Genomic DNA, 21,785 nt, shown 5'->3' with positions numbered 1-21,785 from the left:
CCTACGATACATATACCAACATAACATTTTTTTTTACTATTTTTGTCAGTCTGTCTGTTTGTTCCGACTAATCTCTGGAAAGACTGGACCGATTTTGACGGGACTTTCACTGGCAAATAGCTGATATAATAGGGAGTAACTTAGGCTACAATATTTTTATAGTTATATTCAAAGGCGCACAAGATCGTGTGCACAGGTAGTATAAAATACGAAATATGATAATATGTAAACATATTTAAAAAAAAAAGTAAAATTTGAATAAAAAATTAATATATCTATATTAAAAGAAGACATTGACCTGTGAAATATCTGTGACTTCATGAAATTGATTAACGAAAAACCGGTATTTTATCGATATCTATACATATAATAAAATTGAAATGTCTGTCATATTATAATAACCGCTTTTTAATCAATACATATGTATTAACACGGTACATACACAAAAGTAACATTTTCGTCTTATTTAGTGTCTGTTTGTATGTTTGTTCCGGCTTATCTGTAGAATGATTGCACCGATTTTGACGGCACATTCTCTGACAGATAGCTGATGTAATAAGGAGTAACTTAGACAACAACAGTAACTTTTTTGCTAAATTCAATTTAGATTTGATAAATACAGTAAAAAGCGGTTATTTTAATATTACTTACAGACACTCCAATTTATTTTATGTAAAATTTAAGAAAGAAATGTGACTAAAATCTAAGTAACAGTAACTGTTACGTAATAAAAAATATGTAGTATTGTTAATTAATACGTTGTCAGTTCAAAGACAAGACCATAAAAAAACACTATTTACAACAAATATATGACTCTATAACAGAAAAAGCGAAATTCAGTCCATCTCATTATTTCGTTTCATTTTTGTCTTTGGTATATCTCAGGGATAACTTATTCCACAGACACCTAACAATAAGACAAGACACATAACATATTTATAACGTTATCTATTATCGTTCAAACTGCAGTGCTATTGTAAGCGTGGAATTAACACCTGTCGACTTCCAAGCAGGATATATTAATTTATATAGTTGTATTTAACTAACTTGACTTTGTATTTTTTAAATGTTGAAAAAGAGTCACTACTGAGTTTATTGCCGGTTCTTCTCGGTAGAATCTACTTTCCGAACCGGTGGTAGCTTCACTTAATTGTGAAATGACGATTCAAAAGTGCTTGTAAAAGCCTTCTAGAATAAAGTTTGTTTTGATTTTTATTACGGTTCGAAGTGTGAAGTTAGTAATTACAGGAAAAAGGGACGTTACAACTTTCTATAATCACTACGAGCACTCACGATCAAAAGTATGTGTAAGTAGTTGGAAAAATCGGTAAAGATCGTAGCATTGTTTTTTGTATGCTTTGGAAGACAGGTATTGGTGGTTAGGTCGTTTTGTCTCGTTTTAAAATGCCGTTTTGTGCGGCTTTTGATATTCTCCATGTAGAATCATCTGACTAAATATAACGTCGATGTCAATGACCCTTGCATACATATGAATGTTTAGATATATACATACATATACCGATGGTTTCGGGTTTAAACCCAGAAGCACTTCTTCTTTTTCTTGTGTTGTTTTTACAATTTATATAGTGATCCAGATTTGTTAAAATAAGCAAGATTTTGAAGTGAAATATCGAGAAAAACTGAGTACATCCAAATCTTCCCTTAAAAAAGGTCTCAGTCCGAAAGGTCTGGAAACTCTTACTTTACTATTCAATCAGGTAAAGTTACTTAACTTACATAAATATTATGTTGCATCAGTATTGGTTTTAATATTTTTTTTCTATTTTATTGTTAATAATATTGGTATCTAAGTTAATATACATTTATATTGCTAACCTTTATTACATATATTACAGATATTATTAATATTCGATTCCATTAATATTCGCTACTTAAGTCCTTATTGTAACAGTTACTATATTTTCTAAATTAAAGATGTATCTATTATTTGTATATATTTTTATATTCTATGTATCTTGTGATATTTTAACTTGTCTGATTATCAACGCCAACAAAACAACTGTCTCTAGAAAGCTGCAATTTGAAGGTTCATTAAAACCATAAGTTGTTTAAAGCTTTCGTGAATATTTGAGCTTTGCTCTTGCTTAATTATGTATGAGTTTTTATTTTGTTGCAACTGAACATTTTTGGAATTTGTGAAGGTTTCGAATCAGGGTCATGCATGTAGTTAATTATTCAAAGGACAGGTTCCGTATTAATCAATCAAGTATAATGCATATTATATAGCTTTGACAATTATGAAATGACGACTAACTGACGACTAACTGAACACTAATACAAATAAATCTTTATCCAGAAAAAAACATAACAACAACATCCTGTAAACTTCCCACTGCTGGGTAAGGCCTCCTCTCCTTTTCGAGAAAAAGGTTTTGGAACATTTTCCATCACGCTGTTCAAATGCGGGTTTGTGGAATACACATGTGGCAGAATGTCTATAAAATTAGAACAATCAATATTCCTCGCGATGATGATTCATGTACTTAACATGAATATTCAGTGGTGCTTGTCTGGGTTTGAACCCGCAATTGGTTAAGATGCACGCGTTCTAACCACTGGGCCATCTCAGCTCTCGAAAAAACATATACTCTCATAAAAGCTCTTCCGAATGGTCATGTTCAATGGCATAATCGTCAACAGCTCACAGAGTTACTTTCGTAATTATAATATAATTATAGTTTAAGCCACCGCATCTAAACACTCAATACTTTTGATGCGTGACTTAATAAAGAACGCATTTTATATGCCATAATTGGAGGTTTTGTGTAGGCCCGTTTGGGTGGGTACCACCCACTCATCAAATTCTACCGCTAAACAACAATGTTTATTGTTGTATTCTACTTTGAAAAGTGAGTGAGCCAGTATAGAGTATGAGCCATAAGAGTCGAGATGGCCCAGTGGTTAGAACGCGTGCATCTTAACCGATGTTTTCGGGTTCAAACCCAGGCAAGCATCACTATATATATGTGATTAATTTGTGTTTATAATTTATCTCGTGCTCGGCGGTGAAGGAAAAATCGTGAGGAAACCTGCATGTGACAAATTTCATAGAAATTCTGCCACATGTGTATTCCACCAACCGGCATTGAAACAGCGTGATGGAATATGTTCCAAACCTTCTCCTCAAAGGGAGAGGAGGCCTTTAGCCCAGCAGTTGGATTTTACAGACTGTTGTTGTTGTTTGTTGTTGAGCCAGCATAAATATTAGTAGCCAAGATTGGTGACGCATTAATAACAATTTGAAGTCATCACCATTTTTGAGTCATGCAAAATAAAAGGCATTGAAAAAGCTTACCTATAAATATGAGTATAATCTGTGCAAATAGGTAATAATCAAAATCAAAACGTTTATGAGAATTCTATCAACGGTAAAGCGCCTAAAATTACCTTGTAATTTATTTCGATAGAGATAACTCTGTTACAAATAAATCAAGTTAAAAATACCGTTAATTCGTTTCAAATTTAACTTAAAGATAAGTAACAGTTATCTCATGCATAAAGAACAGATGTAATATAATGGCGCAGACATTTCTATTTATTTGTTATTCATATTTTTTTTAGTGTCAGATGTCAATTCTGACTAATACTGAATCCACTTAAAAAACAAAAGAAAGGCGAAATTTTAAACAGTTTCAGCCGCGGCAGCTTCTCAGAAGTAGAAAAAGCGATGTGAGCCTACGCAGACGTCTTATAATCCTGGTTACTTGGTGGTAGGGCTCTTAATCTGGAGTACAATCCACTCATAAGCTATAGTATTGTTGCGTTCCGGTTTGAAGGACAAGTCAGTGTAACAGGCACAAACATCTTAGTCACCAAGGTTGGTGGCGCATTGGCGATGTAAGGAATTGTTAATATATCTTAAATTGTTATTGTCTGTGGGCGGTGGTGACCAGTTACCATCAGGTGGCCCATATTATGCTTGTCTGTCAACCTATATAATAAAAATAAAAAAGAAACAAATCTGACGCGCGTGGAAGGAGTATAAACACCGCAAATACGAAGACTCTGCTACCGAGGATTTGTCGACGCAAATACTTAACATTTTTAATAGTTCGACCCGGAATTTAAGCCGAAGATCTCAGATTCTACAGCCTTAATATAGCCGAGGAATGAAATTTCTTGCGTAGCATAAACTCGTTATAAATGTAGTAAGAAATACATTTGAAATATCGATTGCTACAGGAAATAACTACTTTTGTTCGAACCCACAGATTATAATTATAAAAATTATAGTCGCCAACCTATTGTTAGAAACCCGTTTTTAATCTACACAATTCTGGTATTGCCAGAACTGGAAGTAATAAAAATAATTAATATAATGGTAATGTGTATACCAGTATTATGTTATATAGAATTATTTACGCACATATATACAAGTTTAGCGCAAAAAATATGTATGCAATAATTGATCTTAAAATGCCAATATCTAAAGCAGTATGATGCTTCAGAGATTGGCATATTGTGAAGACGAATTTTTCACGCAATAAGTACTAATTCTTGACTTATGCTATGCCATATATGTTGTCATATAACTTTTACTCGGAGAAAAACATGAATTAATATTGATACAAGAAAACTGTATTTAAGATTACACCATAAAAATGCACATATATGCTCAACTCAGCGGTGTCTATATCTGTTGGTGGTACCAACTATTGGCAGTGATGGTGACCAAAGCAGGTGACCCATTCGCTAGTTCACCTTCCCAAATGACAATAAAAACAACATTTAAGCGTATTTTCCAAATTACCATTGCCAATTATTCTTTGCAATTTAGACCAGCAGTTTCAAAGATAATGAAATAGGTGTTTAAATAAACATATGCCATTAAAAATACATGCTCACAATAAACAGCTCAGCTGAATTATAGTTATTGTTTTTAACTTATGTAAACGAAAGAGCAGAATAAAGCCATAGGTATATACCGTGCGCTGTCATTTGTGGCTCTTAGATATTTCAATGTATTTCATATTTGGAATGCGTTTGGATAAGGCTTCTGCGTATAGTAATTAAATGGTCTTGTTCATACCTGGGGTGAATTCTACTAACGAATTGTCACTGTCAATTAAATCGAAAAATAATCATTGTCGTTTTGCCTTTCCTACTCCTTGTAATTCTCCAATTTCTACAATTGTTCTTGAAATTTTTCTTCGTGAGTAACAGTGTAACTGGTAAAAATTAGCAGAATTACTCCTTTTATGTGCATTAAGTCATGTCACATATATATATATATATATATATATATATATATATATATATATATATATATATATGTATGCCTATGACTTTTAATCTAAACGGGAAAAAACCGCAAATATATAATTGTATCTTGTTATACGACATATAAGAATTATTTCTTTATAAATGTCAAGTAGAGTTATAGGTAATGCCGTGGTAGTCCGGTTTCCATAATTAGAACAGAAGTACTAATTACACCATAGATTAGACACAGAATAAAAACACGATACATATATTTTTTGTAATTATGCTATTAGTTTGTACTTATGTTAATTCTCTTATTATAAACAGCTAGTAGTTGCCCGCATCTTCACTCGTTTAAGGGTGTTGGTTGTCATGTGTTAACAAAAAAAAGTAACGTATATCCTTTCTAGGAGTTACAGACAGACAAAGTTACTTTCACATTTATAAAATAATGATATATGAGACAACATCACATACATTACTCTGATCCCAATGTAGGTAACTAAAACACTTGTGTTATGGAAAATCAGAAGTAACGACGGTACCACAAACACCCAGACCCAAGACAGCATAGAAAACTAACGAATTTTCTACATCGACTCGGCCGGGAATCGAACCCGGGACCACGGAGTGGCGTACCCATGAAATACACACCACTCGACCACGGAGGTCGTAGAAGGTTTATAATATTAATAATCAACGATTTTATAAACTATCAAACGGTTATGAATTTTAAGCGTTTTGAGTATTTTAATAGGCCTGTTTTTTTTAAGTAAATAATAGAAAAATTCCAACTCGTAGTTATGATAAATTAACTTCTCAATAGAAGCGTTCGTAAAGTAATACCTATTAAAACTCCATGGTGATTCAAGTGTGAATAGTCAGTCTTCAAACTAGATTATAAAACGAGTTTGTACGTATATCATAACGGATGAATACACAACAATTTGATCCTTAATTCGAAGCCGATAAAGTTTACATTCGCGTGGAATACCGTTAAAATATTCGTGCGTTTTTCATTACGCCTAAAGACAAAAATAATAATAATGGAAGTCTTTTACGGAGCAAAAAAAACAGCGCAGTCTCGGATAAGTGATTAAGTTGAAAATAAGCTACAGTTGCAAGTAAGCAAGACTCGAAACACATAGGTACTAATTTAATTACATAAATACTTTGTTTGATCGCTTGATAAATTATTGAGTGAATTTTAATGCTTAATTGGCCTGGCGAGCTGAGATGGCCCAGCGGTTAGAACGCATCGCGTGCATCTTAACCGATGATTGCGGGTTCAAACCCAGGCAAGCACCGCTGTTTCATGTGCTTTATTTGTCTTTATAATTCATCTCGTGCTCAGCGGTGAAGGAAAATATCGTGAGGAAACCTGCATGTGACAAATTTCATAGAAATTCTGCCACATGTGCATTCCACCAACCCGCATTGGAACAGCGTGGTGGAATATGTTCCAAACCTTCTCCTCAAAGGGAGAGGAGGCCTTTAGCCCAGCAGTGTGAATATACAGGCTGCTGTTGTTGTTGTTTTGTTTGTTGGGTAGTCTAGCATAATACCCTATGATAAGTGGTAAAAACCAGCAAATGAATAATTAGCTATTTTATACATCGTCCAATGAGAACTAATATGTTACGTCCCTTGTGCCTTTAGTTACACTGGCTCACTCGAATTGAAACAGGCCGTAAGTGATAATTGGTCTGATACACTTTATTTTGCAAGAAATTATATATAACCTATACTCTATTCCAACCATATTTTGACGGGACTTCCACTAGCAGATAACTGATATAATAAAGAGTAAATTAGACTGAAATAACATTTTATTTGTAAAATTCAAACGCGTACAAGGTCGCGGGCACAGCTTGTACTTAGTTATAATATACACACACAAAACAAATATATATATAACTGGATCACGTGTAGTAAGAGGTCGCCGGTTCGAATCAATCAATCACTATAAATATTGTCAAGTACTAAATTAGTATTTACGACTCGTGTTATTTGCAGCGTTTGAGGAAAACATCGTGAGGTAATCTTGCCTCGGCAGAATGTATATCCGTTACACCGAAGCCAAATCGTGGTGTATTGAAACCTGAATCCCTTTTAATAAAGGTTACTTTTAATTAAGGAACCAATAACTTCGAATCGAAAATGTTTTGACAAGTTTCGGTTTCATTTGTTAGAACTCGAAAATGTATATTTATATTAATAAGCCTGAATTTAAAAGTATTTTATCTATATTAACATTATAAATGTGAAAAAAACTCTTATTTGTCTGTCCGTCGCTGTTTCACGACCAAACCGCTGAACCGAATTTGATGAAATTTGGTATGAAGCAAACTTGAGCTCCAAGAATGGACATGGGCTACTTTTTGCCTAACACAAACAATGTCCTAAAACACAAGCGAAGCCGCGGGCCACAACTAGTTCTTATATATAGTTGGGATAACTACAGTAACAATAGTTAATTACAGAAACGGATAACTTTTTCTTTTTAGTATATAGTATATAGTACTTATGACGTTTCACCACTACCGTAAAGGAAATTAAAAATTGCTTAATTGATAAGTCAAAAGATGCTGTCTCTTTCTTTCTAATGTCCAAACAATGAAGACAGAAAGTGATCTCCTTTTAACTAAGCCCTGTTTTAAATATAGAAAAATTATAAAGTATATAAGGAACAAGATAGCATTATATATGCAATATTTTATCACTAATTTTTGTGAGTAATCATGACTGAGCGAGTTGTGACTAGGCATAAAAACATTATCTTAAATAAGATAAAACAATATCAGCAAGAATAGTCCTGAAATTGAAAAAACAAAAAAAAAGAAATTCGTCAAAAAACTCTATATTGAAAATATGGGTTATCACACACGTATAATATATATATATATATATATATATATATATATATATATTATTGAACTAGTATCGTAGGACGTCCACAGGCACGGTGGAGTGACGATATACGCAAGACGGCAGGCAGGAGCTGGATGCGAGTAGCCGGAGAAAGACCAAAGTGGCGTGCGCTTGGAGAGGCCTATATCAAGCAGTGGACAAAAACGGGTTGATGATGTGTGATGTGATGTGAACGAGTAGAGTAGTGTCTACACCGGTTTTCATAGGTACGTAACTCCGAGGTCCAGGGTTCGATTCCCGGCCGAGTCGATGTAGAAAAAAATAATTAGTTTTCTATGTTGTCTTGGGTCTGGGTGTTTGTGGTGCCGTCGTTACTTCTGACTTTCCATAACACAAGTGCTTTAGCTACTTACATTGGATCAGAGTTATGTATGTGATGTTGTCCAATATTATAAAAAATATATATATTATTTATTCAATATACAGAAGTGTGCGTGTGCGCGTAAACAAAGCATTGAATATGCCTAAAATTGAGCGAGCAAATTTTAGGCACGGCCTCTAAAGATATATTTCAGCATAAAATTACAAACGCGTTTAATACTTTGTGTAATTACAATAAAAAAAAAAAACAACATAATTTTTTTTTGGTTTGTGTTAAACTTTAATTTAACAATAAACAAATGATATCTCTTCACTGCTAGCATACCGGACGCATGTAATAAAAATATTTTATTTATGTAAGTACATAAAATGTCTTTACATTTATGATCAATTATATAATTTAATTAATTATATGTTACAAAAATTAAATTAAAAGTTTATAGTTTTTTTTTATTTTATAAAATAAGACTTAGGTTCGGGTAATTTTGTATCAGCACTCTCAGTGTGATTGGCTTAAAATATATTTAAATAAAAAATAGTAATGATACTGGCAACCTTTAAAAGGTTCCTTCAATTATTTTGAATTTGGTAAGATCTTTTTTCTTTTTGGTGTATTTAAATATGGAATAAAGTACACACTAATTGATTTAAGTCACAAGCACCATTATCGCGGCGATAAAACTTAGGTACTATTATTTGGGTCGAGGGTTCTTTCGAGAACAATCTAGAATCTTTAAATATATTGGATATATAAAAATAATTGCATATTTAATATAGAACTTATAATATTATGTTCCAAACTTGATGTTGCAACCCATATGTCACTGTGGGTTAAAGGATATACGACAGAATTCCAAATATACATGTTTTCTTGTAATATTTACCCCTTTCAGTGGCGATTACTAAATACTCGTATAATACTTTGAACTCCGCATAAAACCCTGGCTAATCTGGTAACCTCTGTAATCCGAAATATCGATAATTATTGTGTATTTTTGTTGATAATCTTCCCTAATGTAATGTACGATTGCTCTGGTTACTTGTACGCGCCACTACTGTGCTCGACGTTTTTTCTGTTTCATTCTGATTGCTTAGTTTGAATTCGACATTTGGTAGGTAGTATGAGTATTCAGAATAAACATATAGAATCTTACTCTATCACTGGATACGTACCTAATTTGTCGGATTACAAGGTACTCTTTTGTAAAAAAAATCCCAAAAGGTGCGTTGCCGACCTGTCCTTAAAGACCGACAACACACTTGCAATCCCCCTGGTATTAAGGATGTCCATGGGCGGTGGTAGTCACTTTCCATCCGGTGAGCCTCCTGCTCGTTTGCCACCTATGCCATAAAAAAAACTCTGTGGCTAAGGCAGAACCGATAAATTCGATAGACCAACTGCCTCGTAAAATATTTGTTGGATAACCATTTTAAAACATGTTGACCAGCTTCGATTTCACAGTTTTTGGTTGAGATTTACAAATTTTATACCCTAGACTATTTAGTTTTATTAGAAGCATACAAGTAAAATGTAGTATGGATGTACTTGCTGTGCCGACCCCAAGTAAAATTGGGTAAAGGCAGGAGGATGATGACTATATATATGTATATTTATTTATACCAACATAAAACTTATATGACCTTCAACAACATAAATAGAAAATACCTTTGTTATAAAATTGATATTATTGTGATAAAAATGGTTTATTGTGATTATGTAATCGAGTCTAACACCGATGAATCATGGGAAACGTCGACACAGATAAAAAATAACGATTACAATATCACAGATTAAATATGCACATGTTGAATCCAAAAGTTTATCTAGTTATAATATTATAACTTTAATTGTTATTAAGTATGTCGATAACTTAAGAAATAATGTTTAAATTTTCTTTTATCTCCGAGGAAATTTTATAGCATTATATGTCACTGACATTTTATCTCCACGGAATATAATTACAGAACAAACTTCAAATCTAGCGTCAGTTTATAATATTTAATCTGTTGTTTCAATAAGAGAGATAATATCGTATTAACTTTTAATGCATTGTCATTACATTTATTAACACAATGTTATAATTAGACGTATGAAAGATAAATTATATTTTATGAAGTGTTTCTTCGCGTGGGAGAGTAAACCGTTTCGTAACGTAACGCGTTACGGCGCCATCTTGTCTGGCTTCCTTTTCTGGCTGTCATATCCTTTAGAATACAGTTCCTTAGCAACGTATTTATTGTTATGTCATTACAAATATATATGGAATAAAATGCGTTATAAAATTACGAATTATTATTTTATTTACTAAAAACATATTAAATTGCATACGGCAGCTACAGCAGGCTTCTTCTCTCTCACTCTAACCCACAGCGCTAGCCGTCTTGCAGTCAGTGTAAGTTATCACTTCTGTCTGTCTGTTTGTGTGGATATATAAAAATAGTGTCTTAAGAAGCATGAGTATTTATTTTAAAATTCCAGTTTGTTTTAAAAACTAATCGATTATTATTTTAGCTTAAGATAGTCAGGCTTTATTATTAAACTATTATTTAATAGATGAAGAATATATAAAACCTTTTCAGAGAGTCGGAATTAAAATTCAAATACTCCTAGCATTCTCAGCCATTATTAATAATGTAAATAGTACTTGTGTAATAACAACAAATAAAGTTATGTATTATATATGAGAAAGTATGTTCGTATGTTTATCCTTCCATTACGGTCAAACACGTGCGGATCCTTATGTTAAATATACGAGTATATAATATATAACCAATAAATATAAATAGCGACCCGCCCCGGCTTCGAAGATACTACAGAAGTTGTATCGACATCATATTAGAAACTTCTGATCAGTGTTTCTTTACTATATTGTTTATCTATTATATACAAAAACCTTTCTCACGAATCCCTCTATCTATTAAAAAAAAATTGCATCAAAATCTGTTGCCTAATTTTAAAGATTTAAGCATACATGTCGACAGCGGTAAACGACTTTGTTTTATACTAAGTAATTATTATGATTATTGATAGTATTATGAGTAATTGTTTTTAATTGTTATGGGACATATTTATTTACCTCTCAGCAATTGGTCAGTTAATGATTTTGATTTATACCTAACCGTATCGTATTCCAGTAAAAAAGGGTCGTCGTAGTTGAAGTTTCCCATCTTATCTTTTTTTTTTCGTTTTAGAATCCATAGTTATTGCTTTTAATTTTATTTTAATACTCATTCACTATCAAATCGTCTGCGTAGCTTGATTTTCTTTGATATTAGCCGCCATGTCATAAATCCGGCGAGGAGGACCAAGTATTAACAGTAAGGCAAGTTAGTAAAAACCTTTGTATTTATTTGAACTTGAAGTTAGCTTGAGTGATGTTTTTATTACTTATGTGAAGGTCGATATTATTTGATTAATTATTCGATATGCGCTTACTGTTTATGATGACCAAACAAATCGATACATCTTCACGTCAATGACGTGCTTTGGATTTTTTTTAATTATAATTTTAGGCAAAGGTTAAAATTTTAAATGCCAACTAAGTGCCATTTAATTATGGATACAGTTTCTTAAATATATTCAATTTGTAATTATCATGAGCATGATTAATAGGGCCCAATTTATTTCTTCCCTGATGTACTTGTTGGTAACTTCAAAGACGTAGGAATACTGCTGTTGATTTGTCCTGAAGGGTTCGACGTGGCATCGAATGAGAATTTCCAATGCCAAATAGTAGGATTAGCGTTAAAAAAAGTCCTCGTACATTAGAACAGCGTGATGGAAAATTCTGAACCTTCTCCTCAAAGGGAGAGGAGGCCTTAGCCCAGCAGTGGGAAATTTACAGGCTGTTGTTGTTTTTGTTGTAAACAAAAAATAAGGTGGCGCTTCTTACCATATCATATCTAAAACATCAATGCAACTAATTATTTTCTCCATATTTCGTCTGGCCGATGCTTTTTTCTAAGTCATCAGGTGTTCAGACTAAGGTGTGTCACCGAATCGATTGTGTATTCAACTCGTGTTCAGGACCGATCGCTGCGTCACCAACAATAGAATTCCTAATTTCGCTTTTAATGAAAACCAAACAAAAGTTGAACATCACACACACACACTTTGAGGCGCAAAATTCCTTTTAGTATGCTAATGGTGTGCTTAGAATAATAATTAATCATAACTGTTGAACGCAACTCTCTATACATTAACGAGCGGGAACTTTTTTTTCATTTACTTGCCAAGACAGTGTTAATTATTTTGTATGGATTACCATCAAGTTGAGAAGGAAGATATCCATCTGATGGGATACATACCGATGCTTGTTTAAATCGAGACAAGTACTGCCAAGTCCAAGGACATCATTTGTTTCTATAATGAATTAATTAGTGAAGGAAAAAGGAACAAAACCAACAGGAACGAACTTGTGCCAATATCACACACACTATATCACAGCACAAATCACATTGTCATCTCACTAGGTGAGTTACGTCAAATAAATTGATTTAAAAAAGGAGGAGGTTATCAATTCGTCCGTATTTTTTTATTGTTTTTTCCCTAACATTTATGCCATAAACATGTTCTCCAGATTTTACATTCAATTGCACAATAGACCTTTCTCTGTGTACTGTTATCTTAGTTAATTTTTTTTTAATTATTGTTTATTACTGCGTTCATTAAAATAGCATATGGCATAGATATTTGAATTGAACATTGCGGTAATTTGGCTTATAAAATATAAACGAAAAAGAAATCTCTATCTCAATTTATCTTTACGATTATTAATCTATTATTAAAGTTACATATTCATAACATGGAATAAATAATCTTTATAGTATGCTAGCACGCCCCGGCATCGCACGGGTGCAATGCTGATACTAAAAGTAAAGTAACAGGCGGTAAATTTTGCACTGCTGGGATAAAGCCTCCTCTTCCATTAAGGAGAGGGTTTGGAACATATTCCACCACGTTGTTCCGAGGTGGGTTGGTGGAACGCACATGTGGCAGAATTTCGATGAAATTAGACACATGCAGGTTTCCACACGATGTTTTCCTTCGCGGCCGAGCACGAGATGAATTATAAACACAAATTAAGCACATATATATATAGTGGTGCTTGCCTGGGTTTGAAGCCGAAATCATCGATTAAGATGAACGCATTCTAACCACTGGGCTATCTCAGCTCATACTAAATAATATACTTATACTACAATTTTTTCTTGTTTATTTACTATATTGTCCACGTGTTATATACAAAAACCTTCCTCTCGAATCACTCTATCTATTAAAAAAAACCGCAACAAAAATCGTATGGTAATTTTAAAGATCTAAGCATACATAAGGACAGACAGCGTTAAGCGACGTTGTTTTATGCTATGTAATGATTTAGTATAGACGATCGCGTCGTAACTTACCAACATACTGTTTACGTCAACATGTTGTTACATCATTTCGTATAAAAAAATTGTTTCCATACAAGTCACGACTCATAATAACAACATACATTTGATAGTTAATCGATTTGTTAGTGATATAATATATTGGTTTTAAGAAATATATTTTTACGTTACTTTATTGAAAATTAAAAATAACATTATAGAATATAATAGTGTCTAATGCATTTAATTAATAGGTACCATTTGGGTAAGTATGACCCACCCACTCATCAGATATTCTACCCCCAATCTGCAGTACTCAGTATTTGTTGTATTCCTTCTCGAAGGGTGTTTTTGCCAGTGTAACTACAAGCACAAGGGCACAAGCATAACATCTTAGTACCCAAGGTTGGTGAATTGCGATGTTAGAAATAGTTAGTATTTCTTTCAGGGCCATTGTCTATGTGCGGTGGTAACCACTTACCAACAGATGGCCAATTTACTCTTCCACCTGTCTATACCATAAAATCTATATATTTCTTAATCTAAATATTTCTAAACGAATATAATGAGGATTGTTTGTTTGAATGCCATTCTATCCGAAAACCGCTATATTCCGGAACTACCAGTCAGATTTGCTAAGATTTTGAAAAAGCCCAATATTTTATGGAAGGCATACAGGATATCGTTGTGGCGATCTTTTGGGGGAGACCTATGCCCAGCAGTGGACGTTTCAACGGTTTATTTAGCTTTTTGATAGTAAGGCAACACTCCTAAAATACTTATGTTGGTATTACAATAAGAAAAATTAAGAAAAGACGTTATCATTACTGCTCACTACAAGTTTTGATCCGGTTTTATCCGGATCATAAACAATTCGAGGATTATATAATTCGGATATAATCATTCGAGTTATTTACACATACGACACCAGCAGATAATCCAGAGGTATCGAATAGTGAAGCGAGTTTGATAAAATACGTATGAATTCGTAATATTTCACACAATACGCTTATCAGTTGTTCACATCGGCGAACATTATCGATCGATAGCAATCGTTATCTAGAATTTTTATTTATTTTATCCGACCACAAAACATCCGAGAAAAAATAATCCATCCGTACGAACATCCGAATATTAATGACGTCACTAAAAATCTAACACTGCTCAATCTCACGACATTATTGTATAAACATTTATTCATCTCTTTCTCACATTATTGATTCGACGTTCGAAAGACAAAGACAGGATTATTTAAGTAACCACACCCGGCAAAAACAATTATAGTTAATTATGTCAAGGAGGCATTTTAAGGCACAATTGATATCTTGCACTGATATCATTGTTGTCGTATATAAAATCCGAAGTTAATATATAAATTAATATTAGAAAACATCATATACATTACTCTGATCCCAATGTAAAAGCACTTGTGTTATGATGATGCACGACGGTACAACAAACACCCAGATCCAAGACAACATAGAAAACTAAGGAAATTTTCTACATCGACTCGGCCGGGAATCGAACTCGGAACTTCGGAGGCGTATCCATGAGAACCAGTGTACTCACTACTTCGACACTAGTCGTCAATCGGAAGTACCCAGTAATAAGCAATATATTGATACTAAGCAAAGCAATAAATGTACTTTTTAATTGAATTTTAATAAAAGAAATTCATGTCAAAATAATATGTTCCCAATTGAGAAGTGAATTTTAAGACCATTGACTTGATTATGGGCAAATGGCATCTGATCCCAGTATCGTGGGAAAGCCTACATGACAGCATAAAGTGAACCTTAGCGTTAAGTGTCACGATGTATTGAATTTCGAACCTTTCTCGACAGGTGACCTTTACATTTAAAAAACCGTTACTTTTATTTATAACACGGAACTTTAGAATAATTTAAATAAAAACAAAAATACATGTTGCACGACCTTAAGGGGCGTATTGCTTCTGGTATTACTGAATTCGCTTATTTTGTAATATTGCCAACCTTAAAAAAAGTTCTAAATTTAAATTCAAGGGTTTCCAAAAATTATTTTAATCTGTGTTGATTCTGTTCCGTGTTAATTTGATTTCCTTTGTTTTCTCAATTCAAGTAAGCGATTACTTATCCATGGTAACAGTTTTGGTAAACAATATTAATATTTTAAATATAATTTTCTGGCAAAAAAATTTTAATAGGATTGTATGTTTGGCTTAAAAACTCCGATTCTTAAATTTAATTTAAATCATAAAAGATTAGATAATTATACAAATTGTATGATTCGTCCTTACAGCGGTTCCACTTTCTCTTATATTTCATTTTTTCTATTTATTACATAGGTTGTTAAGTTGGTCTTGCAAATGGGCCTGATAGGTTATCATCACCACCACCACACGTCACCAGAGACCATAGACATCGGCGCCGTAGTTACAACCCTGTCATTACTCTGGCTCACTCACCTTTCAAATAATTGTATCACGACTTGGCGATATTATACTTAATGAATCAATGTTACTTATCCAGACGGGCTTGCACAAAGCCCTTCCACCAAGTAACTTAGCTTAGCTTTTTTATCTTTACTGTTATAGTAACAAAACACATACCAAAACTTTTACATTTGTAAGGTTTTCTTTAATAAGTAACTTTATTAGTAAAATGTTTTTATCAACTGGTCACACTGGTGGCCGCTTGGCGGCGCGCGGCATTCAAATCGGCCATCCTGGAGATGCGGACGATGATTTTTGAAAAGTAAGTTTAAAGGTCCAAAGTTATATTTCGAAAAAATATATAGTGATTTTCAACTGAATATTGGAGTTTTGCCATAAAACTACGTCAACTCTTACAGTGTTGTAAAGTCTAATTACAGTATAAAGTGATATTTAAAATATATTGTATTTGCAACTGAATATTGGAGTTTAACTGAAAACTTCGCCGACACCTACTGGAAAAGCGTTTTTTACACATTTAATATTACGACTTTATAACAATTTTTCAGTTTTTATAAAATTCCAAGGATGTTTTTAAATGCTTCCGCGAGTCGTGTCACGAAACTCAAGTTAATTTACAGAAAGACAGATGGACCAATATCCACCTGTTTGTATACTCTTGCTAAACACATTAGCGCTGTAAGAATATAACCTTTTATATACTTAAACTTTTTAATTATTTATTAACTGTCTGTATCGGCATGTGTATGTGCGGATAAAGTTACACCTCCCATTTACCCCCCATAAGTCGGAATATATAATCATATTCTTAAGCGTTTCACATTCAGTAGTATTGTAGCGAAATTTTTACCATTGACACTGTTGATAATTATCGCTCTAATTCAACTTATTTACACAAAAATCTTATTATATACCTAAGCTGTCCTTATGAATCCCTTTGTTAAATGAAAACCGCATGATAACCATTCAGTTTTAGAGTTTATAGCGAACATACAGACATACGCTGACGGGGGAGTTAATATGGAGTGATACTATTATAAACGTGAGAAATCATATCATTCTTATAAGGTAAAAAAATATATAAGGCAAGTCTGAACCGCAAGGGTGAAATCGCGAGCGCTAACTAGTTACAAATAAATATTAAAAATATAAAGAGTACATAAATTATAATAACAGTGGTAGTTCCGTATGCTTCTATATATGCTGGATCGCTAATCTAAACTCAACTGACGAAGTATATATTTAGGTATGAGTAATACATGAATGGGCGCTACCATCCCAACCCTGCTTTACCATTTGTACAGATAACAGTTAACCTTATAACAAGAGATAACCCTACCCCTAATACATTTGAAAGAGTTTTGATATTGCATAGAATACAACAAAGGAAAATATATACGAACTCTTTCGTTTTCAATACTCTTTTACTAATGTAAATACGAAAGTTTGGATTGATGATTGTTACTGAATCACATTAATACTGCTGAATAGATAGATTGACATTTAGCTACTACTATTATAGTAGTAGTATATAATAGTACTATATATGGGGATAAATACAATTTCTTCATGAGCTGGCGAAACCGAGGCGGAAAGCTAGTATTGAAATATGTGAAATGAGTTACATAAACAATCGTTCAAATATAACGCTTAAAGCTATACATTTCAATTCAAATTACGGGTTAAAGATTTTTGATGTGATACATTATTATCGATGAGACATATATTTGCAATAATCAATTGAATTAAAAAAACGCCGCTATATTGCTTCATTGAGCGACCGTTTTGTCCAACCGCAGGTTGATAGATAAACAATAAATAATTCTAATACGTGGTATAAACGTGCATTTAAGATTGACGCGCATGAAATGCATTTATACAAAATGGCGTCTTTCTTCGTAACCAGAGGGGTGCAACTTTTGTTACTACAATTATTCCGTGATATAATGCATCGGATTTAATCGGTATTTTATATTCATTTAATAATTATTCCATCTATATTAAAAACAATAAAAATCGGAAAATAACTATATGTTATGAAATAATGAAGCTTTTATTTCAATATTTAAAAATGCTAATCTAATAAAGTGCAACGATTCTAAAAGTAACGCTTGAGTGAAACTTTTCTGACGAGTTAATATTTTGCTGTCAAGATGACATCGGTTCAATTATACGCAGGGATAACAGACATTTGCAACAAAAGAATGTAAAGGCAATAACAAAATAATAAAAAAATCAATTATAAAATTGAAGGATGAGATATTGTAGAACGTAATATAATATATATAGTCTGTATTTTACGATGAAGGAAAACGAGTATTTCAGATCAAAATCAAGAGGAGGTACGCAATGAACAACGGAGTCAAATAACCTTTGCAGCACTAAACGTCACGTTTATGACAAAGATCTTTACTGGTTGCATATTATGCACCTGTATCACGCGCCCTTATATTGTATAAATGTCATCGAATTTAGAAAAAAAAAAGAAAAACCCTACAGATTAAATAAGTTGAAAACAAATTTATTCGAGTTTTGTAATCCGGTTAAAACAAAATCAAGATGTTTTAAGTTAAATAATTAGAAAATTAAATAATAAGATTTAATTTATCGAAATTGTTGCATAGTATATATTTTTTAATATTGTCTATTTTTATAGGCAAAGGTTCGATGCTGTTCAGTCCCTTTCAATCAGTTTAAATGAAGTGCTTTAAAGTTCACACATATAAAGATAAAGCGTGCGTTGTAACTATTTACAACTTACTATTTACTTCGACACACAAACAACTTTATCTATTGTACAAACGTGATCTATCTCATTCTGATGCAGTGCAAGGCAAATATTTATTTTGTTATAAAACAAAACGAGGCTTGAAGGAAGTGCTGTATTTGTTAATTTTATTTTATTATTCAAACGCAGGTAGAACTTGTCAGTTGTGAGCGGTCATAATTGCGGCAACAGCCATGTTTTATACCTAAAATGTCAATACAATTATTTGCTAACTGGAGCTCAGTTGCACCTAGTGAATACAGATTATTTCGTCTACATACATAACTAAAATAAATCTATATAAATACATACAGATATTATTTAACCCTAAATAAAAACAACAACAACGATTACAACTTTTTCTCTTTGTCATCGTAAATTCATTTTTAATTGCCTAAATTTTAAAGTTTCTAAAACTAGAATTAATATGTACAATTAAATAATATAAAATTTAATTTAAAATATTTTACTTGTGCTTTTAGTTTTATTTAAATTAATCTTTTCGGGCAGTACGTTCTTGTTTTTTCTTATCCGTCTACAGTAAAATGATTATCTGTGAACATTAACGCCAATTTTTGCATCGCAAGAAAAAAATAGGTATAGACGATTGCCGACTTGGTCCAGAGCAATCTCGAAATACGTCCGGTTGTCATAATTACATGTATATCATCAAAATGCGATTGTTTTTGTTTGATCAAGTTATTAAATCAATAAAATATTGAAAGCAACAAAATTCCTATCCATCAACAACTCAGAGGCATAATAAGAATATGGAATACATATTTAAAATATGTGTAATTTTAGTAAGTAATTTACTCACGAAAAAAACGTATATAAATTAAGTCCATTAATCTATTCAAAACCATGTACCTAATTCCTTATTAGCGCCTCATTAATCAGTAATCATCGTTTGAGCAATCTTTTTGATTGAGAAATGCGATTGTCACTATTGTTTCCTTAATGAGAAGGGTCTTATGACCTTCAGGCCGTAATATTACCGAGAACGTCATCTTGAAGCTTAAAATAAAATAATACGGAACGCTACAAGTTATCAACCCACAACTAATCGCATGTTATTTGTTTAACTCGTAAACATAAACTCAAGTTTATATAACGTTGAATCTTATTATACGAAAATGTGCGGCGTTATAAAGATTTTTAATATTTTGTTTCATTTTCTAAATTATTATCTTTCCAGTCCGTGATTTCGCTCTAAGAAGCTCATTACGATGGTGTCTGATTTATTGCCAGTTTTTGTTGTTGGTGCTTCTGTTATTAGAATAGGTATTATGTAATATTGAGAAACCACAATAAATTTTGGCTTTAGTCATTCATTTTTTAATGTTCTAAATGGCATTCTGGAATTTTTATATATGTAACGCTTTACGACGTAATTTTATATGTAGTAAGCATTTAACGCATTATGCAAAATATTGCCTAAACTGCTTTACAATGATATTTAGAAAATGCAGCAGAGTCACAAAAGTTATATTAAACATTCAGTTTTTTTTTTTATAATTGAATCTTACTGTATTTTGATGTTCTGTGGAGAGTAATGGACAATTCAATCATAGGTTCAAAGTGTTTAACAACAGACAAGTAATAATTGTCCAAATTGGAGGTGTTATCGAGTTTATTGTCTTACCTGGTTAGTGAGGACGTCTATGACGACATAGGCGAGGTACACGATCTCTTCCTCGTCGGAGCCGAGCGCGGCGCCTCCGAGACCCGCGGTCCGGACATGCAACGCGCATACCCAACCTCCGCTAATCATAGCGCCATGTACTGTCTCACTGCACTCTCAACCACACTGTCCAACTACAAGACGAGTTAACAGCTCACTCGCATACTAATGTCACTAACGGGATAGTTTCGAGTCCCGAACAAACTAAAATTCACGACTCCGAAAGCACTTTAGAAACCTGACGGTTACTTAACTCGCGTGCGGCGCGGGCGGCGTTTTACCGCTAGTCGTCTACGTAAGCCGTTTCCGTAAGTGAAAATCTGGAATTAACATCACATTCGGTTGATACACGAATTCGTACCCGAAACTCGAAAGTCAAATGGCTGCTCGTTAGTGACCGATTCGAGATTCGTTTTCTCAACCCAGGCCCGGACACGCTTGAAAAGTTTTCGTTTCAGTCACAGATTTCACTTTGTACGATGTGTGAGATGAAGTGCAAGTTTTGATGGATATTTTGTAAATATTTATAAAATTAAACGTTTTAATAACTAAAGTCGACACGTTCGTGCCTGTCAGATCGGAGGATCGACTGCCGCTAGCTTGCCCCGCGTTGACACTGCGCAGGTAAGCGCCAGGTGAGCGAAGCGGCGTTGCCAAACCGTGCATTATCATTGATGAGATAGCTGCCGCGTCACGGCGGACTTTACGCCTTGCACACAATAAAACGCCTTTCGAACTCAATTTTTGAAATACACTTAGTATATCAACTCTGCAATGTATAATAAATCATCACGGTGTACTATTTCGTCAATATAATGTCATAGATTATTTTGTTTGTGAAGGTTTTTATCTAGACGGTGGATATTGTTGTGAACGTGTTAATACATTGCTTTCATAGTTCCGCGGCCTTGTTAAAGTTATGGAGGGAAAGTGGTATTTGATTCTGTTGTCGGTTTAATGTCGATTTACTGAAAGCAGTGTTGATATAACATGCGATTATGAGGGTAGGTAGTTATTTTACGCCTCTGTATTATAAATGTATTTTATTGGGACCT

General features: G+C 33.1%; 1 protein-coding gene across 3 annotated transcripts in view; it reads right to left on the bottom strand.

Moving 5' to 3' along the window:
* LOC124540300 (RNA-binding protein fusilli) overlaps positions 1 to 21,337 on the bottom strand; it is a 121,604-nt gene extending 100,267 nt beyond the window's left edge. For all 3 annotated transcript variants that reach the window (XR_006967130.1, XM_047117779.1, XM_047117777.1), the window contains exon 1: positions 20,692 to 21,337. Coding sequence is in view for 2 of the 3 variants with exons in the window: in XM_047117779.1 (XP_046973735.1) it covers positions 20,692 to 20,820 (129 nt within the window). In the remaining variant the exon portion in view is untranslated. The remainder of the gene's footprint in view (positions 1 to 20,691) is intronic.
* Between the last annotated feature and the right edge of the window lie 448 nt (positions 21,338 to 21,785).

The sequence above is a fragment of the Vanessa cardui genome, chromosome 24, assembly GCF_905220365.1.
Source record: "Vanessa cardui chromosome 24, ilVanCard2.1, whole genome shotgun sequence".
In the NCBI taxonomy this organism is placed as follows: domain Eukaryota; kingdom Metazoa; phylum Arthropoda; class Insecta; order Lepidoptera; family Nymphalidae; genus Vanessa; species Vanessa cardui.
This window is presented reverse-complemented; position numbering and strand designations above follow the sequence as displayed.